Source organism: Corvus hawaiiensis, chromosome 15 (genome assembly GCF_020740725.1).
Source record: "Corvus hawaiiensis isolate bCorHaw1 chromosome 15, bCorHaw1.pri.cur, whole genome shotgun sequence".
Classification (NCBI taxonomy): Eukaryota; Metazoa; Chordata; class Aves; order Passeriformes; family Corvidae; genus Corvus; species Corvus hawaiiensis.
Genome location: NC_063227.1, coordinates 4,367,508 through 4,395,338, shown reverse-complemented (window position 1 = coordinate 4,395,338; position 27,831 = coordinate 4,367,508). Strand labels below are relative to the sequence as shown.

General features: G+C 40.9%; 1 protein-coding gene across 9 annotated transcripts in view; it reads right to left on the bottom strand.

Annotated features, from left to right (window-relative positions):
- Positions 1–27,831, bottom strand: part of EBF1 (EBF transcription factor 1) — a 271,179-nt gene that overhangs the window by 82,827 nt on the left and 160,521 nt on the right. For 5 of the 9 annotated variants that reach the window (XM_048319834.1, XM_048319838.1, XM_048319835.1 and 2 more), the window contains exons 7-8: positions 17,187–17,268; positions 9,245–9,386 (exon numbers count right to left, since the gene is read on the bottom strand). In XM_048319834.1, coding sequence (XP_048175791.1) covers positions 9,245–9,386; positions 17,187–17,268 — 224 coding nt within the window. The remainder of the gene's footprint in view (positions 1–9,244; positions 9,387–17,186; positions 17,269–27,831) is intronic. The other 4 variants (XM_048319836.1, XM_048319840.1, XM_048319837.1 and 1 more) reach the window with 1 other exon arrangement.

Here is a 27,831-nt window from a genome sequence, read left to right as displayed (position 1 = left end):
GTCTTGCACATCTAAATGTTTGAATTACTTTTGAGAATTAAGTTTAAACTTCTGAATTTCTGACAAGGTTTTCATAAAACTTTATTCTTGATCTTTTTAATAAACTTCCGAAGCCCTTTCGCTTTGCTCAGTGAGGTCATAAACCAGCACTGCTTATATTACAGTCATTTTCACGCTAAGGATTTGTTTTGTCACAAAGAGAACTATAAATTCATGGAATGAAGGTGGAAAGCAGAAAGGACTAATTGTGACACACAAAGCTTTCTGGTTATGCTCAGCAAACAGTTTGGGCTAAGATTTTAAAAACCACTTTATGAAGTTGTACTACTGGCTTTAATGAAAGCACACTTTTTGCAATGCCATACACTCCCAAAAATCTTGTACTCTGGATTTGGGCCAAACACAAAGCCTTTCTTCATTCCACTATTAATTATTAGTAGCTTATTTTTATTTTTTACTACTAAACATTAGTAGCTTTCAAATAGCAAACCAGATTAGAATAGCCACTCCAAACATCCCACCCTGGTGGGCTCCATTTTCTGCATCAGTACTCTGGTTTATGCTATTAACTCATTTCCTTGGATGTGGAGGAGCTTTGTCAAATACTCATTTTTCTGAGGAAACACTTGGCAGACAGAGACTTGAATGCTCACACCAATCCTCTCTCAGTTCAGTGACAAGATGAGTTCATTATTTGTGAAGTTTTCTAAACTGAATATTCTAAATGACAGTTTTGTGAAAAATTTTCACCTAAACAAAACTTTAATCTTGAGACTGTTATCACTGAGATGATTCACAGCTTTAGACATAAGTTTCGTGGGAGCAAAGACCTTTCATAACTACTGATTTCTCTGGGATATTTCAGTACTGGGGTGCTCAACATGAAACATTTGGAAGTGTCCAAATACCTGCAAATGGCTGTGAAAACCATTCTTTGATAATCATGACATTTTGTAACATCCAGATGAATTCTAAAAAAAAACCCACTAATTCTTGGCCTTCAACTTCCAAACCCCAATTCACAAAATTATTTTCCTTCATACTCTGCCCAAACCAGCAGGGGAACAGAGTGAAAAAAAAATATTTTCCCAACATAACACCAAAAAAGCCATCCTATAATGAAGAAGCTAAGTTAGAGGAATTTGTTCAGAAATAATATTAAACATACTACAATAACACAATGTGTTGTCATTTCCTCTGTGCCCATTTTGGAAGGTTGGAAAATCAATGCCAAAATGGCAAAACTTCACTGCCATAGTGCAGTATCTCTCAAATATTTCTACAATCCTGAAGTCATTCTTCTCCCCTATGATGCCATTGTATTTGTGACATGGTGGCCAGCAAAGCAAATTGAAATGTAATGAATACTCATTAGCCATGAATATTCATTTCTTATTTGAGTCTGCTGAATGTTCTCCTGGTACCTGTGAAGTTTCTGTCAAACAGGGGAGCGAAGCTTTTTTTACTTGCATGACTGTATTTCAGCTCCTCTGAGGTCTGGAGAGAAACCTCAGACCTCCAGCAAATGGCTGGTCAAACTCTCCAAATAAGAGTCAATTCTTATGGTGGTTGGAGAATTTCCATCTGAACTTTCCTCCCTTATGGGTCTGCTGTAACAAAACAGTTTTTTATGTGCAAATATGTATCAAAATTCAATTGCAGTTTTCTCCTTGTTTTCTTCTTTCTGCAATTTTGGGAGCGCAATTCTGAAAGTTCCTCAGGGAAATTCACAAAATGCTCTCTATCTTCATCCAGGTACTATTTTTCCATGAATTCATTGCATCCTCATAGCAATAGAGGGTAACAACACATCAGAGCTTGATGTCACTTAGATATTCTGGGGGAGCAGCTGTTTGGGGGTATTTTATTTATTTATTTATTTGAAAAACATAAAGGGCAGCTGCTCGTGGGTAGAAACTGATACATCTTATCTTTTTTAAACGGAGGTGTTTCCCATTCCCAGTTTTCCTTTCTCAATTAAACATGACCCTAAATCCCTGATAAGCAACAGCGAAGCAGGAATCCTTTCTAAAAGTGGCAATTGGGGTACCCAAACTTGACTTTTCCAGAAGTATTTCCATGGATATTATGCAACAGCAATCACTTCATTAATGACTAGAATACCTCAAATGGTATCTCCTAAGTCTCCTGCAGAAGTGTTAGCACAAATAGGTTACACAATAATGTTTAAAAACAAAAAAACCCCCACAAACTCCAACCTCCAACTTCATGCAATAGCTACGTTCTAATGGCAGAACTGGAATTCTGGAATCTCCTCGCCTAAACCAACCATTAAAAACCCATCTTTGTCATTCAAATCTTGTTTTCATTTAGCCTCAGACTAAAAATAAATTTTGAAAGATCAGAATTGCTGCAGGCAGATATTCCAAGCCTTTGAGTACCTCTCCATAATGGATGATTTATGACCCAGACAAACAGAAACAAAAGATTTTCTGCTTTTCGTTTGGCGTGACTGGCTGTGAGAAGGGCAGCTCCACCTACCCACCCACCCAGCTCTTGTGCAACTCTCAGTAACATCCAAGGAGGAATAAGGGATCTGGGCCTGCAAACAGCGACTCTGCTCTGGTGAAGATTAAAAAAGAAAGACATCAGCAAAATTAAGTGCGGCACAATTTAGTTAACTCAGTTTTGGTTACCTAAATTGGAGCTGTGCAAATCCTAGCTCTGCCATGTTTTGCTGATCTGACAAATCCCAAGATTTCACTCCTGAAAAGACCATTTTGATCACCCAGCCTGACAATTCTGCATAGCACCCACCAGAGAACCTCACCCAGCAATTCCCATGTGAGGAATTACTCAAACCTTAGCCTCTCCCTGGCCTGGCATACATTTTTTGGGAAAATATCACATCCTTACTCAACATTTGCAACCCACAGAGAACTTGCCACAGTACTGGAAACTTACTTCAGTGCTTCCCAGAGTTTAAATCTTGTTGGGATCATCATGAGTCTTTATCTACCAATTCTCTCAAGTAAAGCATCTTAACTCTCTGGCCATGTTTTGTTCTTCAGAGGGACAGATGCTCTAACTCCACCCAAGTCCACATTCTGAACTAATCCAGTCCTGGTCTTCTCACTTGTTTTAGAAGTTCCATCTGATTATGAGAAAAAAATTTGTTTTGAGGGTGACAGAGCACTGGACCAGGCTGCCCAGAGAGGTTGGGGAGTCTCTGGAGATATTCAAAACCTGACTGGATGGGATGATGTGTGACCTGCTCCAGGTGAACCTGCTCTAGCAGGGGGTTGGACTGGATGATCTCCAGAGGTCCCTTCCAGCCCCAACCATTCCCTCATTTTGTGGAACAGAGTAAGTCCACAGGGTAGCGAAAAGGTTAATATTACACACTCAGTGAGGTCAAGCTCCAAGAACACATAACAAGCCATTATGTTAAAAATTGCCAGAATTTATGAGTCACTGCATTTATGAAGGAACCGATATGAAAAAGACAACTTGGCAAAAATAAAGAAAATTATTTCCAGCTTGAAGTTTTGCAATCCTTCAGTATATCAAGGCTCACTTACTGTTATTACTATCCATGTTGTGCAATGTTCTGAAAGTCACATTTTTTTCCCCTGTGTATGCATAGAGATGTCCAACAACCCAAGGTATTCTTCCTTCATAGAAAATAAATTAGAAAGCAGACATAACTCAGAATAACATACAAGATCCCCTCAAGTAGAGTGGTAGAATCCCAATATTTTTTTTCAATATTTCCCTTCTAAATAATAAATCAAGCCCACTGCATTTCTCTATATGGAATGATATGATGCAGAAAAAGTGTGTGTGTTTATATTTTTCATATAATCACAAAAACATTATTAAGCTCAGCACTAAACCATAACAGGTGCTTCCACCCATGGAGGAAACAAGTCAAACTTTAATGTTTCTTTGTTTAAACCCAGCTAGTGTTTTAATGCAGTAGTCCCTAACTTTGATGAATAACCTGAACCTATACCAACTAAGGGTAAAATGTACAAAGTTTTGAAGATTAACCTGTCTCAACTTGCTAAAATTTTTGCTTCAGTCAGTATTCTGTCTTGGAGTAACAATTTCATCAGCCAGAGATAGGCATCACCAAGGAATTCAGTGTTAAAATGGTTAAAATGGTGCTGATAGGTGCATCCCCGTCACAACTCTACACACTGCCCAAAATTTAGTGGTTAAAGTTGTGCCAAAGCCACTTAGGGCACAAGAAGGAGGTCACTAGGCCAGATTTCTGAGTCTCTTTCAGGAATCACCCACCACATGCAACTAAATTCACAGTATTCAATGTCTGTGCTCAACAATTCTGTTACAGTCAGACTAGAAATGAGACCAAAGGGCAGTCAGTCTCAAAGCTTTATTTTATATATTATGCTCTCCAAATAGTTTACAAGGTGGGGGGAAATTTTTCCATTTTTAATAATCTAAACAGAAAATACCTAATTCATTAAGGCACAGCCTAGAAATCATTTTTGCTTTCAAATCTGAGGACTCAGCAGAAAATCTGTGATTGTGCAGTCACCGAGAGCTCTCAGATGGCCTGGGATGGGCAGGATTGGCAAGAAAAGCTCTTTAAATGCCCCACTGCTGACAAGAGGATCTACCTGTCATGTCCAGCTGAGGCACAGCCACTACTACTTTTTATTTCCTGTGGGAAGTTTTGCACCTGCAGACAAACGGTTGGAGTCCCTCATTGCTGTCACGAGCTAAAACAACATTGTAAAAGCTTGACTGTCTCAGGTACCACAATAGAGTGATCAAATAATCCAGCCATCCACTATCCTCTCCAGTTTAAGGCAACCACTAGTAATGGTTTTGCTACATAATGACCTATTTTAGATATATATACACACAGATTTATGTATATTTCATCTTAAAATAACAGTAGGGCATTGCTTTGGAATCATGGTTATCTCCACTTCCACCTGCAAACCCTGACATCACTCCTTATCATTTGTGTCTATTTCTACCCTGCATCTTTCATCTGCTGCTGCTGTTGAGCTGACTCAGAACCAAATCGTCAGCAAACCTCACCGTCACCTAATTCTTCAGTGCTTTCCTATGGAGGAGGAAGGAAAAGAAAAAAGAAATAAAACTGTCCCTTTAAAAACCCCAGCATTTAAGCTGCTTGTCAGTCGTCTTCCTGACAAGGCCACTTGAATGTATTCAGGAATATTTGCATAAATGCTCACAGTGAGTTCACCGTGGCAGCTAGTGCTAATGGTACATAAAGTAATTTAGTCACTTCTCTTAGGCATCCTGTCAGGGTGATAAGCACCCCCTCTTTGCCTTGTTGCATATTAGATCATTAGATAATAAAGTGTTAGAGCATGCAAACTGACAGGGTCTCAGGGACTATCATTTTTCGAGGGCATTGCATTCTGCCAGTGAGGAAAAATAATAGAGAAACTGATGCTGCAATTGGCTTTACATTCTTGTAAAGACATTCAAAAGATTTGGGGAGAAAAAAGATTTTTTACTTTGCAATGATATGAGAGTTTTAACTGGAAACTTTGCAGCAGTGGATTTATTGCTGGTAAATTCGAAAAGAGTTGTTACAAGTCCTGCCAGAACTCTCCCATTCTATAAGTTCATCACTTAAATTTCATTGGAAAGATTTTGCTTTTAAAATTGACACCCCGGGATGAACTACAAGCAGAAATACATCCTACTGACTGGGGCCTGTTGGCTCTCGACTATACATCTTGCTATATATATATAATTTGGAAAGGTCAACCACACCGGCTTTCTGGTTTACCATAAATATAAAACCAGTGAGGATCCAACTATTTGTGAATGAAAAAGTGATAATTATTGAAAACCACAGATTACTGTGGCTTACCCTATTTATACCACACAGAGATGGATGGAATAATAATTGGCCTCTGCCAGCTATTACTTTTAAAAGATAGATATATTTATTTGAAAGATGAGCTGCTTAACCCACTGGTATCAAGGGGGCAGCGTGTGGATATGAAACCATGATCTGGGGTCCTGGTTATATTCAGAGAAAGGAGTTACAAAAAGGAACTTTCACTTTACTGAGTGAAAAGTCTGACAAGCAAGATAAAAATAGAGGTGTGTTGGATGTCCCAAAAATAATCCAGGCTACCTGCTAATGAGATGGTGAAACCCAAATGTGGAGACACCAGGCTCCTGAGTGGCTCAGGAGGCACAGCTTTCTTTCCAGCTTTTTGGCACCCAAAGTGTCTTTTAGGTGTCACATAAACTGCAACTCCACGTTTCAGAGCAGCAAACACAAGCTTGTAAGGAAAAATAAGCTGGATATTGTCTAAGTAAACTCAACAACCAGCACACCTTGCTACATCCTGTTTCCCTTTTCCCCAACCCTCACAGTCAGGCATTCATCTCTATTGCCATCAGATATTTGTGTTAAGAAGTTAAACATCTGGAAAAGTCCATAGGAATACATTTGGTCAAGAGTATGTTATAATTAGATCCAAGATTTTAAAACCCTATGATGAGCAGTTGCTCACCAGAGCAATGAACCAGGGACAAACCATGACTATGCTCACTTCCCATCTCCTTGCTTATGGATACTGGTCAGGTCAATCTGTCCTTCCCCTGAGGGAGGCAGAAAAGCTGGGAAGATGAGAGGCAAACAAACTGCCTCTTTTTTTATCCAAAATAAAAATTCCAAAAACTGAAGAAAAATAATACATTTTGTGACTCGAACTGAAAGCAAAAATTAATTTCAGTGGAGGAAACTGTCATCTGTTCCAGTGGGTCTTGTCCAAAATTCAATAGCATTAAGCCTTTTCCTTTCCTTTTTATTTATTTAGTTAAGTGTTTTAGATACCTAATAACATCACAACAGTTACTGGATTTTTAAATTTTTTTTCTTGTTTGTTGGACTCACATGTGCAGAGAATTCCTGGAGAGCAAGACTGAAGGATTTAGGTTAAAAAGAAAGGCTCCACCAAGCCTTTGGGAAGAGAACAATTTTGTAGTGTGAAGGTTGCTATTCAAAAGTAAGAATTTACTAGCAGTTGCTTTATGAGGTTGCTTGAGAGGTGCCTGAGAAAGTCGATTAGAAAAATCACCTTCCCCACAAAATGTACACATGGAGATATTTTGCAGATGTTGACTTTTAATATCAGCACAGTAACTCAGGTGTGTGCAGCTACGTAAGCAGAGTTATCTTTTTTTGTTGCTTTTTGCCAACAGAATCCCTCAGGTTATAGGAGTGGGAATGACAGCTGTGGTAAAATGAGACACCACCATGCATGAGAATAAGGGCATTTATGTAAGAGAAATTAAGTATTGCCTCGACCAAAAGCATGCACTGAGAAGCCTGCAATGGGGAAAAAGAGAAAAAAAAAATAAAATATGGCAACTACTTTAGTAGGAATATAAGAAAAATAACAGGATTGTTTTTTTAAGACTAGACTTAATGGAAAGATTACAAAGCTGAACAGAAAGAAGTTTCCTTTTGTAATGCCTTCTTCTAATTAATAAAGACAGAGTTCATGCATTCCTTATAAATTTCAGTAAAAATTATGACAGTGGTTTATTAAATTAGGTTGTTGGCAGGATGAAAAAAAAAAATTCTATAGCATGAATTATGGCTGAAAATGGCTCATAGCCTACATAAAAAGTTAGAGCTAAATAAATACAGATGTAAGTTATGTTTATATAATGGGAAACGCTGCTGAGCTAAGAATTTTAGGTTAGTAAGTGTGAACTACAGACCCGATTCTGCAAACACTTATCAATACCCTCAGCTTCTCTGACACAAGAAGCCTCATTGATCCCAACAGGACCATATGTGAGCATAATCTTAAATATATGCATAAGTGCTTGCAGGACTGATGCCTGAAAGCATAAACAGAATAGAAAAGTATTTCCACAGGAATTCACTGAGCAGTAGAAACCCACACATTTTCCCACTTCTCAGCATTAATAATTTCTTTTAACATATCTAGTTAACATTTTTCTGAGTGGCATTTGCTTTCCCAGAGAAAATTTTATCTGGTTTCTTCAAACTCTTTGGAAAAATCTATTTAATTATTCATCAGATCCTTGGCAAATATTTGTGAAACAAACCAGCATAAAGGACTGGTGCCTTCTACACTCAGCTACTTCAATAGGAGCTGAGGGTACACATCTCTTAGAGGGAGCAAGCACCTATTGAATTTAGGATTACAAACAGCTTTGAAGACAAAGAGCTATTCTGCCAAGCTGGAACAGGGAGAGGGGAGTGAAATGCCCTCTGTTTTTGTTTTGTTTTTCAGCAGTAGTCATCAACTTTGAGGACAAAGAGCAAAACAAAACATTAATCAAATCCAGATTTTTCAAAGTACATTTGCACTCAACAACTCCCATTTTAAGCACCTACAGTCACCAGCAGATGTTCCCTTCCAGGACCAGCTGACCTTACAGAAGAGATTACTGTCCCCAGGCTGCTTCCAGCCACGTGCCCCCATCCCACCCTTGCTGGAGTTTACTGTCCTTTCAGAAAAGCCAAATTGCCTTGCACCATTTCTCCTTCAATCATTTCAGCAACAAGCTGGATTGGCAAAGAGTGATTATTTAAATGGCTTAATTCAAATGAACTTCATCGGCCTGGAGGAGACCAGGGAGCAAGCACACAACCATCCTAGCTGGCATGTCCATGGCGAAGAATAGCCTGGAGCAGGGAGGGGAGACAAACAGCTGTGGGAAAAGCAACGTCCTCAGCTGGCACAGCTGGAGCCAGAAAAGAACATTCATCCATGGCTTGAATAAGCAGATGGATTTCCAAAAGGGCTCTGCTTTCATTTAGGGCAATTCAAAGGAACAGATGAATCTCCTAGAGAGCTCCACACCCTATAGATAGAAAAAATGCAATCCAAAACTTGGGTGCTGAGCACGTCAGAAAATATGCAACATCCTTTAGATGCACAGTCAAAAATCAGGGCAGTCTGGAAAAAAGATCGGACTTCAATTTTGGGTGCTTAATAGATGCAACCAACATGAAAAAAAAGAAATCACCACACTTCACTGAGACACAGGACAACCTCTGCACCCACATTTGCTTACTTGTTTGTCATTTCACTACATTGAGAGCAGGCCTACTTGAAAATTCTCCCCTGTGGTCTGGAGGCCAGTCCCTTTCAAATACCTGGCCCCAGAGGTATAAACGCTTCCAGGACAATTTTGAAACCAGCAGCCAGAGACAGAAACCAAATAAATCCACATTTAAAGTAGCAATGCCAACCAATGAAAATGATTTGCCTACCATGTTCCAGATAAGAAGGCGTACCTTCCGAGGGATCGAGTCTTCGAGCTCTCCGCCCATGCTTGGAATTGTTGTGCACAAACATATTGTCCGACACTGCCAACACATGGCCATCGACGTTGACTGTTGTAGACACCACGACCTGCAAGTACAAGAGCAAAATGGAGGAAAATTTGGGTATATCCATGCGTTTTTTAAGAAGTGAGGAGTGTAATAAACTCAGTTAAATAAATAACAGCTGGGAGCTGTAGAAAATTGTGAAGCTATTTCGCATAATAACTGGTGCTTATGCTGTACAAATCCAACAAGAGACGCTATTGATGAGTGGGTCTTTGGCATCGAAAGCTTTTGATGTAGTTTTAAGTCAAATTGCAGAGTTTGTAGCTGTGTGGCAGACAGCACACTGTTAACCATCATTTTAACAAGAGGATCTTTATTAAGTATTTTTTCCCCTATATACAAGGGCAGCTGTGTTTTACCCTAAATTATCCTTCAGTTTCCACGCTGAAGTAGATAGAGATGTTGACATTGCAAATGAGAATCGATTCAGAATAAAAGAAAACAAAAGTGTATTTTGTGAAGTTGTAACGAGAGTTGTTGCCTGCCTCGCCCCCACCCTTCTCTGCTGCTCTCCCCTCAGCACATTCACTGCAGGTTATTGGACTTGCCCAAATTTCTTCCGAGCTCTGTCTTAAGGAGTACGTATAGGCATGTTTGTGTACACACACATGCTTGACAGTGGGGTCTTGATCTGGAGAACACAACCCTATTCATCCAGTGTTAGAATTATTTGTATTTCTCAACTTATCTCAATGTCAACACCTGGGATTTGGTTTGAGGCAAAGTGAGGGAGACACAGCAGGACTGCGCTGGAGGCAGGATCCGACACTTCTGCTCCCCAGAGCTGCCAAGGATGGGAGAGGAGCCAGCCCAGCAGGGACAAACAGGTAAATAATGGGTCCAGAGCAGAAGACCCAGCTGTTCCGAGGTGTCCAGAGGGACTCCTCAACCCTGAGGCTCCTAAAGGAAATCCCTGTCCAAGCACAGGGCACATAAGCCACAAAATATCACAGAGAAACAAGTCTTTTGCAGAGCTGTGAGCTCATCACACCACATCTCCTCCTACCCCATCCAGACCAAGCAGTCTCACAGCCTGGCTGGCTTTCTTTCAGCCACCCCTCCCACAGCCTTTTCCCAACAAAAGAATGGCATTCCCAGGGTTTTACCCAGCCAAAGATTTGGCCTTCAGCTGGCTGCTGGTTTGCCAGGAGCACGCGTCGCCTCCAAGAACTTTGACTAAAACAATAAGAAGAAATGACCTACACTTCTCCTTACATTAAACAGGGAAAGGGATTAAAGACTGAAACCCACAGAGATATGTTTATTCATGCGACCTCTTACAACCAAATATAATAATTGTCTGTTAATTGCAGTTTCAGCTCCCACCTCATGCTTCGACATGTGAAACAGCAATCAGCAGCTCCTGTTTAATCCACCTATTATGTTGACTAATTAACTTTGCTCGACAGTTTATTTCTTCCTCCATTATCAGCCCCTGTCAGCCGCAAGCACAGTGCCGCAAAGGGGGACCTCAGCCCTTTTGATTGATCACCGATAGATTGACATGCAGATTAATTTAATTAGAATCACCTCACTTGAGAAATGAAAGACAATGGCAAGGGGGCTAATAGATCTGCTCTTATAATGAGGCAAGCCTCCAGAGCCAAGGCAGAGGATTTCTGATTTATTTTGCTGAATTCCCCAGTCGCTCTGAAAGGCTCTCGCTTTAATTGTTCTTGGTTTTGAGAGGCTTTAGCCTCTGAAGAGGTGAAATGCTTTACAAGGATTGGCAAACATTGCTTCAACTCTCTCAGGAAGCTGCTGCCTCTCAAAGTTGGTCAAATGGGGACACTTAAAGGATCACTTACAACTATTCAATTTCATCACTTGAATTGGAGCTAGGGAAAAAAAAAAAGTGAAAGGAAAAATTTTCTATTTCTGGCCCCCAATTAAAATACTCAAAAAGTAAGCAAAGACACTAAACTGCCTAGAGCCGATCCTGAAGTCTTTGTCTTGAAAAAGAGGAATACAAATGAGAAAAGTTTACACCTAAAAGATCCTAACCCCATCCCTCAGAATGGCATTCCAAGCAATAGATTTTTGTGCATGTTTTAAGTGAAAGATATTAAAATACAGAATAAATTATTCAAGAGCTCCTACAGATGGAAATTTGGGAAAAAGAAAGCACCAAATACTACAGATAAGGTCTTCTGAAATCAAACTAAGGAGAGAAAAAAACCCAAGCCCTATATATAAAATTCCAAAAGGGATTTCAAAAGTAATTTATCCATTGAATTCCTGAGGGATAGAATAAGTTTATGATATTTTCAATAAAATATGATCTTATAGTAAGTGGCTTGGGGTTTGCAATCTTATTTGTGCACTTGCAACCATTGTAAATTCTTTGCAAGTGGGATTTTGAGCCAAACCCTTGGCATTGCCTGTCATAGCTCCACGATTTATGCCAGCTCCTTGTCTTCTTCTAAGGGTCTGATTAGATGCATATGAAAATTAAAAAATTACAATTAATAACAATGGCTACAAGATAAAATATTTTCCCCAATTCCAAAACCCTATAGGTTCACACAGATTTCCTGCTGAAGCTGATCAATTCTACACTGAAACCAAAACTTTTGAACATTTTTAGAAATGTTCAAAAATAGAACAATAATGAGTCAAGAGTAGTAACAGTAAGGCAGTTCTCAAACCTGTGAAAATCCTGTATCTACGTAGCTGTTGCTATACATGCAACTTTCTAGGTAAGAACTTGAGGAAAAATCCTGGTGAGGTTTTATGTGAGTTAAATGACATTTAATTTTCCCCTCCTCATGTTTTCAAAACTGTTGATGCAATAGTATTTTGAATTACTTAACAATGTCTTCCTACCTCCCTCCTGAACAGTTTGATTTACTGTGAAGAGACCTCAGTGGTGTGGTTCTTTGGTGTCGTTAGCAGCAGAAACTATAAATGGAATCCCCAAGAGAAACTGCTTCCAGTCTCAGGAAACGCAGAAAAAAAAACCCTCTTATGTGTCTGTTTGAAAAAAAAATGATTATTCATAGTGCACCTGTAAGAAGCAACACGCTCTTACTGCTCAATTCTTTAAATGAAAATTCTCATTAATAGAGGAACACTGAACACACACTGCACTAAGGAAATATTAATGTCTCTAATTATTAACAGTGAAAAAATGCACCTCGAATATTGTGTGCCACAGTTACCTACTTGGATTGCTACAGAGCACTTAACATACTTACAAGTTCTATTCATATTTTTTAATCTAAAAAAATACTACACTCCCCTCATTTAGATTTTGAAACAACTGGGATATGTTCAAGTTAAAGCACATGCTAAAACTAATTTGTGGAGAAATCATAAAATTAGGGGGAGGGGAGAGCCAGAGTATATGTGGAATGGGCACCAAGGCATCCTAAAATACAGACTGTAGCAAGAGGGAAAGGCACACTGCAGTTTAATAAATGATTAATGAGGTGGTGACACATTAATGTAAGCACAGGGACAACCAGGTCTGCCAAATCTCAAACCTTTCCAAATTTTGTCAACAAAACACAGTTTTAATTTGAGACAGGCAAACACGGAAAATGATTTTGAGCTTTAGCTTTAGCCCTTCATAGGTTTTGAATTTAAATCCTGTATCAACACCAGGGGAGACAGAGGTATGAAAGAAACGCATGGGTTTACAACTTTCTTCAATGAAGTTGGCACTATCGAATGCAGTAAAGTATCCAGCTCTGTGGATTATTCTGCCTGCCATTAAATGGCTCAGTTTGTGAATACTTTGGAGCTTAGATTTTTTTTTTTTAATATTCAGAGACCAGGAGCCTGGAGATCAAGCTATTTATGCACGTTTAGCACTCGGCCTGTTTATTTGGTATAGTACCTCACCTAATATATCAAAATTAAGCATTGCACAACTCCTCATTTTTAACCACAGCCCATTAAGCTTTGCTCACTGATTAAGACATACCATGTTCCTTGTGCTTTCAATTTTCTCCAGTGTATGGTGAGAGATCTGATATTTTTGCAATGTCCCCAACACCCAGTGGCAAAGGCAGAGAAAATCTGGGTAGGATGATTTCCAGGTTTGAAGTGTGTCCTAAGTGTTAAATATGTAACTCCAGTGCTTGCCACTCTCCTGAAAGCTATAAATGGCTCAAGCACATCTTTATTTTCATCACCACTTGGTGACTTCTTCCTACCATGTGTTGACTTCTTTATTCTAGTAACTAAAAATCGCTCTCCATTTAACAAGACACTTCAAAAGGTGCCTAACTAAGAGCACATAAGTACAATACATTCAGTCATTTTTCTCGCGTGCTCAAGGACAGGCCGGGCACTTAATTACCTTGTTGAATTGGGCCACAGCTCTCACTGCTATTTTTCAGTCTTTTTTTTTTTTGCCTTTCCCTTCTCTGGGGATAGAGCCTTGCATGTCCAAATTCCATTATCTGGGATTCATGAAGCATCATCTCTGTCTCTTATGCAAATTTGCAATAAGACACAAGTGGCTTCAATTCAAACATGAGTGGCAGCATCCCATGGAGGCAAATGAGCAGCCTCTGCTGTAGGAGAGGCTGTGGTAACAGAATCAAACAGCATGGCAATCTCTAAGTGACTTTCAAGGTTTTCATAATAAGTGAATGTTTGGGGTTTTATTCAGTGACACAGCCTGAAAAGTTTCCTCTAAATTAAAACTTGACATGTGTCAGTTTACAAGCAGTTGTGCTAAAACAAGAACAACAAGATAGCTAGGGCACCTGGGTTTCATTAATTACAATAACATACAAAACTGTTCAGGTTGTATGAATGAGTTTTTAGTTCTGAAAGATCAAATCAGGGGAGAGTTCACTCATGACACCATCTACTCAGAGTAGTATTATTATTATTACCACTAATTGGGGCACTACAGCCCATCCCATCAAGAATGATGACTTGCTGTGATGAAGAATTCAAAACCAGACTGAGCATCTGCTCTGTGGGGTTTCTGGAATAAAAAGGCAACGTTGGGCAAAGGTGATAATACACAACAGCACTAATGCTTTGTGCAATTGGGCTGATGAAACATGGAGATGAAATGATTTTCTCAAGGACAAGCAAGGAGTGTGAAGCACAGCTGAAGTGCTGTGTAGTACTTGACTTCTCCTCCCTGACTGTCCCCTTGTGCTAATAGAGACACAACCAACACAGCCAGGGCCAGCACTGCTCCAGCACACACGCTCTGCTGGCACTCCACACTGCTCCAGTTGTCACATGCCTGGACATCTCAGACATGCAGAGAAATTTATTTCCTTCCAGGCCCACAACAGCTTTTATATTAGACTTATCACACTCCTACATTGGCAAGCAAAGTTCAGGATAAAACTTCTTAATTAATTTTTGATTGTGAGCCTGAATGAAGTTTCACACACAGGTCGCCAGAATCAACACACACGCTGCCTCCTCCCTGTACTTTCTTAAGAGCTCTTGTAACAGACAATAATCAGACAATTCCCTGTTGTAGGAAAAAAAACCCCACACCAACTCTAAAATCTACTAAGAAAGGAGATTTTCCACAGGGCTGGTCCTTAGATAGTGCAAGACTCATGTCCTTGACCCTTCACTGATTCTCCCATCAAAACCACAATCTGTGTTCTAAGAACTTCCAGCAACTTTTAGGGACTGATGAACGACAGACCAAAAGTTGGACATATCTTTTGGCAGCTTCAAAGTCCAGCACAAGTAGAGGAATGAAGGAAGGGAATGTCTCCATCTGTGTATGTGTAAACTGAGTATGGTACCATTTAAAAGTATCTGGAAATACCTTATTCTTATGGTTTTTAACCAGAACTTTGACATCACCACTGGAGACCTTTTAAGTCACTGGCAACAATTCAAAGGCAGCTGATAGCAAACACAGGGGCACAGATTTCACTTGGTTCCTACACAACACTGCCTCAAACACCCAGGAGCACCATGTCATTGAGATACTACATGTACACTTGGTCCTTTTCACCCTAAGAAATGATAAATGAAGCTTGGACTCTGTAGAGCCCAGCTGTTTTATTTTAAGAAGTCTATTGCTAAAAGACCAACAAGTTCAAAATTTTAAAAAAGAAAAGGGAAGAAACAAAAGCAGCTATTGTAAAACAATAAGCCTGGGCACTGAAGAGAACGCTGCGAGCTTCAATGCTACCCTGTATGAGAGTAGGAGTGGTTCGCTCGGCTGAAAGTGATTAATTTCTTGAAAATGCTGAGGTCACGCTAATTGACATGACCTGTGTAATTAAGCAGTCTCTGTTTACACATGGAAAGCTCAACTGCTGTGAAGCTGGGTTTGTATGACAGAACGTCTTTACAAGTCAAGAGATCAACAACCTTTCCTATGTCCTACCTCCCCGCCGACACAGCTCCTGATTGCTGTTCTGAGGGAACACGCACAGGCATTTCCACATGAAAATCAGCCTCGAGCCTGGGCGAGCACAGCCCCAGCAGAGTGAACATGTTGTGAAGCAAGCTCTGACAGGCCCCAGGGGTGACTGCTCAGACTAAATCCCCGTGCTGGTGAGAGTCCTTTTCCCACCTTCTCTTTCCCTGATAATGCCCTCTCCAATCACAGGAGAAACGTGACAGAGGGAGAAGTGTGGGGTGAGAAGCCAAGGGCTCTGCCTTGCTAATGCTAGCTTTTACACTGATTAACTTAATCCCTGTGGCCACATCTCCTCACTTCTGCACTTCTCTGCTCAGAGGCAAATAGCACCCTTCTGCCTTCCAGCATTGCTGCAATTAAGCAGTTCAACCAAAGACATTCTAGATATAAATAATGTTGTCACTTAGATACCATTCAACACTTTTATTGAAGTGCAACAATGCTGGAAAAGAAGCAAACAAGATCATGAGTAACTACAGAAAGCAGATATATTTTAGAGGTATCTTTCTCCAGAGACTCATGTGGTCTATGGGGCAAATCTCTTGTTTCTTCCTCAGAACCCTGAGGCAAAGCCCCACTGACAGATTCTCCATGTCTCCTCCCTGGGCTATGTTCACTCCTCCCACCAAAAGAGAAGGTCCTTTGACTCTCTACCCCATATTTTTATTCAGCACATTCTCAGGTAAAGCATTATTGCCACAGTCAAAGGACCATGTCTTCAATAACAGGGTTGGAGCAACTACTTCTCAGCATTGCCACCAATTCACTCTGCTGCCAGCACTGGGGAAGTGCACGTACAGACCACCTTCCCAAGGGACAGTGATGTTCTTCATCCCAAAATGAGTCACGACATAGGTGGAGCATAAAAACAATGTCCTTGGCCATCTGAAGCTGTGTTGATATTTCAGCTCCCAAGCCTCAATGCCACAAGCTACAACAGTGGGGAAATACCAGCCCAAAACATCCCAAGACAAATACACCCAATGGTATCTTCACCCGATCAATGCACATTTATGAGTCTTTACCACTGCTCAGGAGTAACAACTGTAGCCACGAGTCTGATTTTATTAACTGCTCTTACACCTTCCTGTGCCCCAGCCAATAAACAAGGTGCTCACTCTGTGTCTGCATGAAAAGGAACAGTTCCCCACGCAGAGAGGATTATCTCAGAGCAGGGGAGCCCCATAACTGAAAACAACAGTGAGCTCATTCTGATTTTTCCTTTTCATGCTTTTCCTTCCGGTGGAGATGACATTGTCTTCAAGAGTGCTCTCTTCCAGAGCAAGAAAATCCAACTACTTCCTGCCAATTCTGCTGTGACAAGAAGTCCTCAGGCAATATTTTGTGACCTTATGTTTTTAGCATCTCCCAGTGAATTACTAGGTTAGTTTGGGTCAAAGTACTTCTGTCCCTAACAGCTGCTGATTTTTAAAGGAGGAAGCGTGTCCGACTGACCTGGAATCGACGCATGTCTCGAGGGTTTCCTGCATTTTTTAGGCAATTTTGGTTACATTTGAGGAAAAATTTCAAGAAGAACCTGTGGAGAAAGAGAAACAGATATTAATGTCTTATAAATAGGGTGTAGTATGTATAAATACGACATCTGCACATTTGGTCCAACATAGACTTATTTACATCAGTATTCCCAACTCAGACAAATCACCCCCCTCCCCATCCAAAGAGAGAGCGGAGATTGCATAGGCCCAATCTAGCAAAACAGGCAAGCACACCCTGAAACTTCAAACACTGATTTCATAGATCTGTTGTGTCAGAGCCATTAAAGTTTGCAGGATTAGTCCCTCCGTCATGCCAGGCTTGCTGCGCCAACCAGAGCAATGAGGAAGAGACACGTCTTTCAGCACAGCAAAAAAGGGACAGAAAAATGCCAGATGTGAAAATTCCCTTGTGCATAAATGGGTTTTTTTTACAAGTTCTCTGTCACCCACGAGTTTTGATTTAATACAAAAATACTGAAAACGTTCCATAGAGTTGAAATCTCCCTCACAGGAATAAATCCAGTTTGTGTATAAAATTGATGCTCAAACAGTGGTTAGTGGAGCCCAGATCCCTGAAAGAAGAAGGGGGGAAGTCTTGGTCAAAAGAATGACTTCATGGAAAAATGAAATATTTTTGATGCAGCCTATTTCCTGACCATGCACAGGTCACTGAAGTAGCTATATGACCCTGACATATATCTCTAAGAAAAGACATTGCCTTTTATAAAGCCAAAGAAAAAAGCAAACATTTCACTGAAAATATTTCCTTCAGTGTTATGCATCAGTGGACTGTAAACTCATAAAGACAAGTCAGTGAATAATAGTGGGTCTCAGATTCCAGGCTTCCTCCCTGAAAGCCAAAGTTTATCAGCCTTTTGTCCAAAATAAACCACAGACTAAGGTCTACTAAAGCTCAGCCGTGCAAAGTTTAATCCTACAGCAAGTTTAAAGCCCAGTGTAACCAGACAAGGCAGCATTACATATGCAATAACCATCAGTGACTAAGCAGTTCCTCTGCCCTGCTCCCATATACAGGAGTGGGGTGGGGAACAGTCTGATCCTGTTTTACTTTAAATTGGAATGGTAACTTTTGCAAGCAGCCCTCTTTTAGCACCCAAACTGAACACTAGGTCAGCAGAATTTGCACAGACTGTCACCAGGAAAGGCAACACTGCAGGGTAAACAGCTTCAGAAAATCCCTTTTTGATGAGCAGCATTCTTTACCCTGCTCTAGTTGTGGTGCTGCCCCTCAACAAGGCAAGTTTTGCTGCTTGTTCCTCCACATCAAGAAAATCATACAAGGCAAATGGCTGCAACGACAAATTGAAACTATGACGGACTGTTTTCATTAAAGAAATGCAGTGTAATGAGGAGGATTATCAAATGTGATGCTTGGGATTATCCAGGACTAGATCTCCTTGCACAAGAAGTCTCTTCTAGACCTGAGCTCCTAAATAAGAGCAAGCTATCAACATAAAATAAACAGCCACTGCAGGAGAACAGGGGTTTGGAGACAGTGTTCATTTAAAGTAAAGAGCAGTGCAAGTCATTGCATTTCTCAATCAAGCAGGTTCTGATATTCAATAATGGAAAGGTGCTGCTATTTGTTGTACGTGCGTGTCTTTTTAAGCCGCTAATGGCCAGCTGTGACAGCCTGACTCAGATTGTGTAGAAGGAGCTGTCAGCACAAATCTTGGCATCTCGGATCCAGACAACTGCTTGCCACCAGGCAAGGGTTTGTACTCGTGCCAGAATGGATTTTGAGAGACAAGCAAATAGGGCATTAATTCCGCCAAAGAAAAACGAAAAGTGGGGAGAGTTCAGGATCTTACACTTCAGATGATGGCTTTCCTGTCAACAGCTCATCATTTAGCTCATGAGCTATGAAGGGCACAGACATCAGATCCCTCTTGCCCTAAGCTGGCCCTGTCTCGCGAATTGCTGGCAGGATTCGGAGACCACCCCTCCAGACGAGATTGCTCGCTGAAATAAAAAGCCTGGCCATCTGTTGGGAGGCAAAGACATCCCTGTCAGCTGGTGCCTACAGCCTCAAACAAGCCCTTATGTGGCAAAACCTCTCAGAGCCACTCACTCTTTGGGGAGAAGCTGGCGCTGCCCGGGGCCTACTGCGGGATTTTGGCGGCTTCGCCAAGGGCCGAGTCCAGCAGCTGGCCACCCGCTCTGCCACAGCCCCAGAGCAACACCCCGGCCCTGAGGGGAGCTGGGATATGGAATAGCTAAAGACAGCCAAAAATTCCCATTTTGGCTTTACACAGCACACGAGCGATGGGTGATGAGGGTGGTGGGCTGATTCAAGAGCCTCCCAAAAAGATGGAAAGCTCTTGGTGAAGTTCTCTGGAGAAACACTGAGCCTTCCCTCTCCTTACAAAGCCTGAGCTCATGTCAACTCAAAGGCTTGAACAATCACTCTGAAATACAAGAGTTGGCTTTTGGGGTCTGCAAAATGTCAAAGTTTTTCAGTCTAACTCCATTTGCACTGTGCTATAACCCCCAAAGGCTACAGAAGTTTCACCAAAATAAACTGCAGAAGAAATGAAGCTCATCTGTTTAAACCTACCAAAACACCTCAGGCAAGCAAGCAAGCAAACAAAACTTCCTTTGAATTAAACCAACTCCAGAAAAAAATTAACTTGCAAAAATAACAGCATTTTCAGAGGAACGCAAAGCTTACACAGCCAAGTTCCCTCACTGCATTTTAAGCAAAAAAAGTCACCAGTTTACAGAACACATTCTGCCAAGCGCCGTATTTTAATTCCACTGAAAGACAAAACAAACTATAGAGCTGCACTTTGTTTTGGAACACACCAGGGCTGGAGTCCCCCTGGCCACACGAAGCTTCCCACACTCATCCAGACAAGAGCTGAGCGGCTCCTGGGCTGGCACCACACACCCCAGCTGACAGAACCCCCACCTTGGCAGGAAGGAGGGTGAGAACAGATTAAAACAAGGGTAGAGCAGAGCAGTTTGATTCATGGGGCTCAGCCCAGGCTCTTGGTTCCTGCTTTAAACTGCTTGTTCAGGTGCCTTCATCATCTCAAGCCTGGTCCTGCCAGCGTTCCTCATTAGCAACACTTCACTCTGCAAATATTTCAGATTTGGATTGACAGGACTGGTCCAGGAAAAGTGCCAATAGAGCTGAGCTCTTTGTAAGCATAAACCTCCATCCCCATTTGTTCACATTGAACTTCTTTACAGTAGGTTGGTTTTTTTCAGTTCTAACTTTCCTCGCATTTGGCAGGACTGGGTACCATTAATGCTAGCCACAGAGGATATATAGCATTAATACTCATTACTGGGGTCTGAAATTCATTTCCAAGATGAAAAAAAAAATGTGTAAAACACAGGATAAATAAAATCAATAAAATCAATAAAATCTTCAACTCTCTCTCCAAACTTATGTGACTGCTGAATACCCACTCTTCTGCCACACAGGACTCAGTCATCAATTACACTTATTGCTACCATTGAAGGGTTTGGGGGTTTTTTTGCATGAATCAACCAAAACATAGTTTCTGACTCCCTTCCTGGCTACTACCATCCCTGGTGTGAAGAGCATTTGTGCATGCGGAGCACAGAAACACAATCCTGCTCCATGTGAGTCAGCTCCGGTCCAGAAACACAAACTTTTTACAAAGCACTTGGATTTACTGACTCGCATTGGTATTAAACCAGAGAATTCCATGCGTCACCCGTCATCCCACAGACACATGGTTGGAGTGTAAGGAAGGGAAGTTTTAGGGAAAACCAGTTAATTTTAGATTATATTTAGGTGCCCTAAGATGCAGCTCAGAGCAGACTGCAAAAACTGCTGAAGGAGTGAAGTTGCTGAGCAGTTAATCCATGCCATGCATGTACTACTACAAATCCCTGAGTAACTGCAAGGTCCAGTGTAGAAATACACCCTCTGCTTAAATACAAACCCCTGGGCTGAATCAGGCCCCAAACTAACATGAATTTCTGTCTGCCAGGAAAAAGCCCTAAAAAAATATGTTATTGGCCCTTCTGGGAATGTTCTCTTCTTTTCTCACAATTCAATAGAAATTCCTTTTTGGAGATGTTGTTGGGGTTTTTTTTTAACAAAACTGCTGCAATTCCAAAAAGATAGTGGTACCAGTAGCACTGTGCTCTCACCATTATCCTCTGCTCTCTGCTAGGGAGAAACTCTACTCCAGGCCTGGCTCCTACTGCTCCTTCCAACACCTGAAACCAGCTCTGTCCTCACTCCTGCCCCTTCCATCCTCTAATTCCCCTTGTTCCCCTGATGGATTTGGTGAGCACACAACCACCTGGAGGTCACTTCACTTGTTTAAAATGCTCCCTGCCACTCCCTGCTGGCCTTAATGTCCATCACACACCAAATCCTTTGGGTTTGTGCAACACCCTCCCCAGCAGCATCCTGCTCTTTGCCACTACCACAGGGATTTAAATTAAACACATGGCAGAAATGGAAATCCGAGTAATGAAGATGTAAGAGGATTTTGCCTCCCTGCTTTTCTTGACACTACAAATTAATACTCATGTTTATTAAAAATAGCTGAAGAGTTAAATTAAAGAAAGCAAGCTCTGAAATGATCTACGTTGGCTCTTCTGTCACTCTCCTGAAGGAAATTTAAAGGAACTCAAACACGAAGGCTTAGCAGTAGGATTTTCTTGCCATTGCCACAATAAATATGTCTGTGGAAGGAGAAAAAAATAGTTGGAAAGAAGACCTGCTGCATTCCTGATGCTGAAGAAAAGCTTGTTTGTTCCTGATACATTGGAGAAGTTGTTCAAGAACAGTTCCTCCATGTGAAAATATGACAGCTGTCATGGTGCCAAGGTCAGCCAGACCAGTGGCTATCCAGAGAGTGAGTGCTGGTTATACTGCTCAGACCTGGCTAGGGCAAAAAAACCTGACAAAACACACCTTTTCTGTGGTATAAACACATTTGATAGAAAAAGGGAAACTTCAGACTCCTGGATGAAACACAGCAGTAAGTATACGTGGGTTTGTAAAATTAGTAAACCCGAAACACAAGGGCCAGGGCAATAATTAGCAACTTTCTATCAGATAAAAGGATTGCATGCCCATTCTGTACGGCACACCAATTCAGCAGAGTACTAAATATGTGCATAAATTTAAATACACAAGCAGTACTGATGGAGACAAAGGTACTACTCACATACTTGAGCACATCGCAGGCCCAGCTCTGCTGTCAGCCTGGTGATGCTACAAAAACAGTTGTCTCAAACAACCTCTGATGGGTATTTTAGCTCTGGTGAAAACTTGGCATATCAAGAGGTACCAAAGGCAGTACAAGGGTGAGTCCAGACATCATTGCATTCCCTGCCACTGCTTTGTTTGCTTCTGCAGGGTTTTTTTGGCACTTTTCACACACTTCTCTCTTTCTCTATCTCTAACTTCTCCTGCAACTCCTGGTAAGAAGATCTACTTAGAAATTTGCCACTAAAACAAAAATATAGAGGGAATGCAATTTCATTTGGAAAAGTAAATAATCAAAAGGTAGAGAAAGTAGGTTTAGATTAGATACTAGAAAAAAATTGTTCCCTGTGAGGGTGGTGAGGCCCTGGCACAGGGTGCCCAGAGAAGCTGTGGCTGCCCCATCCCTGGAAGTGTCCAAGGCCAAGGTGAACAAAGCTTGGAGCAACCTGGGATAGTGAAAGGTGTCCCTGTCCTTAGCAGGGGGTGGAATAAGTTGAGCTTTAAGATCCCTTCCAACCCAAAACTTTCTATGATTCTGTGATTCCATGATTTATGAAATGGCCCTGTAGAAACTTCAGAAGGACAAAGTGAATTGTTTTCCCTTTTCAAGTTGACTATCAAAACTTGTATTTTAAAATGGAAATTCCAAACTTTGAAAAACTTAGGCTAAAATAAAGCTTTTTTTATTCTGAACAACAATTTCTTGAATTTTCCAACGTTTTAAAACTTTACTTGAAGATTGTTTTTTGGTTGAGTTTTTTTTTCCCTGCAGACTTTTTCACATACAACTCCCTGATCATGTCAGGTACCTTATTCACAAAAGAATAATTGAGACTTACACTGATATTTACCAACATGAGGCTGAGCATGGAAATCAAATATAGGCATGGGGAAAACCTCCTATTACCCACATGTTCACAGCTGGATTTTACTCAGCTCTTTAGTCAATAAACAGCAGTAGCTACCTTTTGTGGCACTTTTACAACAGGAAATGTATTCTGCAGAATAGAAATTAAGCACTAGATACAGCCATCTAACTCTCTTCTAAACATAACCTCTTGAGTTGTCAAACATCCTAATTAAGAAAAGAAAAAAAATCCTAAATCTGTTCTCTCTGGATTCAATGTTCTTACTGATTGAAAATGGAAGCCAAATCAGACATGCATTTTGCATTTATGGGATGCTAAGCAATTCACTGGTTTACAAAACAAACAAATACCAAAATTAAAAGCATGAAAAATTATTTACTTTATTAGAAAATATATATCTTCCTCCTGAACTGCAGGAAAGGTCCAAGAAAAGCAAAGTGATGCAGAGAATAAACCTCTAGCAGTCAGAGCCTGTTGACTAAAATTCTTCAGGCAGTGCCATAATAACAGAAACATAATAAGAATACTAATAATAAAGTTATTTTTGTGAACTTGCTGTGGCTGCCGGAGCTCCAGCACCACCAGGGTTTGCTGTTATCAACACAGTAAATATTCAGCTCAGAGCAGCAAATAGCTGAGGAGGCACCCACATAATCACCAAATCAGAAGGCAGGACTGCCCAAACCAGCCTTAAATTACTCATTGCTCGCTTCAGCAAGTGCTCCCAGTCACTTTTCCTCAGGTCTGTGTGCTCTGCACAGCGAAGCACAGCATATCAATTTTTCATCTTGCATCTTCTGGATTTCTCTAGCTCCCTGATACTGAGTTATAATGCATCACAGAAATTTAGAGTAGTTTGGGAAAGTGCGTTTGGCATTTTCTCCCATGAGTGAGTTAAAATCCCAGAGAGACTGTTTTGGTTTCTTTTCCCAGACTTTTAATAAGAAAAGAAGAAGATAACACCACTGAAAAACAACATCACAGAACAGAATTAAGAATAGTCCAGAGGCAGGTTTGAATGCTCAGTTTTCTGTAATTTAATTTTGCTCCCAGGCCTGAATTTTTAATATTTTTTTTTTCCTTAAAGTAGTGAAAATCTGAATTTTCCTATATCTCCTGACTTGTGCCCAGCCCCAGTATCTAAAATTTTTATTACATGTGAACTCCAGCTGCCTTTCTATCACAAACAAAAAAAAAGTTGGAAGGGGTTTATGCCATCTGTGTACACAGGACACATAGGGTATTTTTGGTTGATGACAACCATTATAAATAGCAAAATAGTAATAATAAAATTCAATTAATTTGGTTCAGTTTAACCACTTTTCCCTTCAGTCTTTCCCCAATTCACTCCCGTTTCACCCCTCAAATATTAGGCCATAAAAGTGGGTTAACTATTTTTAATTTTTACTGAAGACATTAGACTTCAGTCAATGGAAAAAACTACAAACCAGCCCTGTGGTCTGTCATAGTTCACACAATGCCAGTGAATTAGCAGCCCTGCCAGAGTCATACTTTAGCTAAAAGAGCCTCTGTTCAGTGTAAGTGCTGACAGATAACAGCAGTGCTGTTATTGCAATATGATATCAGCATTTGGTTCCCTGCTTCCTCAAGGTAAACTCCTGTAACTTTAGCATGGGCACCAAAAAGCAGCAGTGGTATCAAAGTCGGGGCATGTTGGAGAGCAGGGCTAATCCAGCCCTCTGAAGCTGCTTTTCTCACACCAAACAGAGGGCCCTAAAACATGTCACCTTGAGCTGGGGGTGCTGATGACATATTTCTTTCACCAGCTTACTGAGAAAGTTATAAAGATTCACATGGTAAATATTTCATGTGTGGGAAACACATTTCCCACCTTTCCCTGGACCAGGAGCATGTAAATCACCTGCATGTAAAACTGTGTGCAATCTGCCTGCACATACAATAATTAATGATTCCTCAAATAACCTGACCCCAAGAATACCTCTAAATAACACTGACACACCAGTGCCATCACCCAAATCTGCAAAACCCAGAGGCTGAGACCATTTAAAGGATACGTCTGAGCCTCTGAAGTGCTGAGAAAAATTTCTGCACAAGCAGAAGATGAAGTGCTACTCAAACCCCATCTGAACAGATGCATCCTCGAACATTTACACCAGGTGTAGACATGATCTTACAATGGTGAAACCTCCTGAGACCTGGTTCAGAATCTGCTTCACTTTGCTCTCAAGACGTTTTTAAAGTGGAAGATGCTTTATGTTAAAAAAAAAAAAAAAGAAAGGGCAGGTGGTCTGCTTAGACTGACATGGAAATTATTTTTGACCAGATTTATGCGTAGGATTGGTGGCCTGAAGAGAGAAACAACCAAGATGCATTTAGATCTCTTATTTACATTAACCCATGGTAATGTAACATAACCCATAACAATAAAGAGCCAGAAGAACACAAGAGATGAAGAAAGTGATTATTGAGTAAATTCACGTCTCAAAAACATTAAAAATACACCATCCAAGGAGTTTCCAGAGAAATGCAAGACAAACTTCTCACAGTGCTGTGTGCCCATGAGATGCTGACTCTAGGCAAACTCAGGGGTTCCTGGCTGCAGCTGCTCCAGTGCCTCGAGTTCACTACCAGCAAGATCTACTTTGCAAGACTGTGGGATTTACTGCTGGGATGACACCCCAGCCTCAGCTTCTGCATCACTAAATCCTCCAGAGAACCACAACAGCAATGGACAACTTAAAAACATGCCTGTAAATCTCCTGTTCACACAGTCCTGGGTGGAACTTACCTCACCCGACCCACCTCAGGAACTACAGAGAAGTATTTGGGAAGTGTAATGTGGAGAGGGATTGATTGCATCCCCTCCTAAGACAACTTACGCTTCAAATAACAAATTAAATGTTTGCTTCAAGTAAAGTAGCAGCAGTGAAGGACCTTAAGTGGGGGAGGAAAGAAAATCACAATAACTTAATGATTTTAAGTTATTAAAAGCTAACTTTTAATAAATTAAAAACTAAACTGATCTGAGAACCCAGTCAGTCACTGACAAAGGACAATCAGACAGAGATGCTGCTGGGAGATGTGATTTTACACTTTTATGGTTCTCTTAAATAAAGAAAAAAAAACAACTACTAAAAGGAATCTTTTCAATAAACTAGCAGGGGTGAGTCTAGAATTAGCTGTCCAGAAAAAAAAATATATATGCAAATGTACATTTGTATTTACACAAGACGAGATCAAATGCAAAAATGTTGTGGAAAAAAGTCAAGTGCTGCCTTCAGCTCCTGCCCACAAGCTGGACATTCCATCCAGGGGTTCCCATTGTTTGATGAGATTTAAGAGAATAAAGCCCTCATTTCCTTTGCAGCAGGGAGCTCTGGCAGTGAGCACAGGATCCAGAGTGTAGTGGCTATTTTGGGAGCTGGAAGGAAGCAAGAGGCTGTTCTGTGGAAAGGCGGAGGCACTTTGAGCTGTGCGTGCAGTGGTTCAACAAGAGAAGATATGCCAGGGGTACTTGAAGGGGATCAGGAACTGACTCTAAGTATAAAACGCTGCAGATTTGTGTGTATGTGTGTGTGGGCAAGCGACCTAGACACTGTAAAATTCATTGGGATTTACCACAAGAGGGGAAAGACTGAAAGAGGAAGGGCAAAAGAGTTTCTGATGTGCTGGCGAAGAGGATCACCCTATATGTAATTCTGGAGATGTCATCAATAAATATTGCATATGTCTGCTACCTTTAACATGACATTGAAAGAGCTTAATTAACCTCTGCAGGAGACATGTAGAATCCAATCATATCTGCTTATATTACAAGTTTTGGATTAAGTGCTTCAGATCTCTTCTTAAAGCAATGAGCCTTGAATACGTAGGAAAAAAACGTTTGCTGATGTCCTCTTCTGTGTCAGAGAGATGTGGGGAAAGCATTGTAGGCTGTAGCTGCAAAGTTATCTCTTGCACCAGTTGGGAAAGGTGATCCAGCTAACAAGAATATTTTCTCCTGCCCTTGAAGCCCACCACCCAGTAAGTGTACCCAAGCCGAAAGACAAAATCCCAAAACTGAAGTGGAATTCAGATCAGGATGCTGGTGACAACTTAGAACTGGAGCAAGGCAAAGACATGAGTCTTTATAAGCATGAGCATTTATAAGACATTTATAAAATAAATCATGCTCATGGCACTGTGTACTTTGTTGGTTGGAACTACAAAAAATAGCATCTTTTGAGAGAGTTCAGCAGACCAAAAGCATTGTAAGGGCAGAGGCATAGCATTAAATACCTGACAGAGGGGAGCAGGGAACAGCTACAGACAACTTCCATGGGTGTGAAAACACACACAAGACTTGGGATCTTCCCTGTATTTCTGGATGTCTGGCTGTGTCACCCAGATGCCCCTCTTTGTGAAAGCAGAGGTGATACCTGTGATCAGTAGGATTTACACCCACAAAACACAGAGCATGAGGGTCTACAAAGTACTATACGAGTACTTCAGAATTATGACTTTTCTGTGTCACTGCAGAGGACAGCACC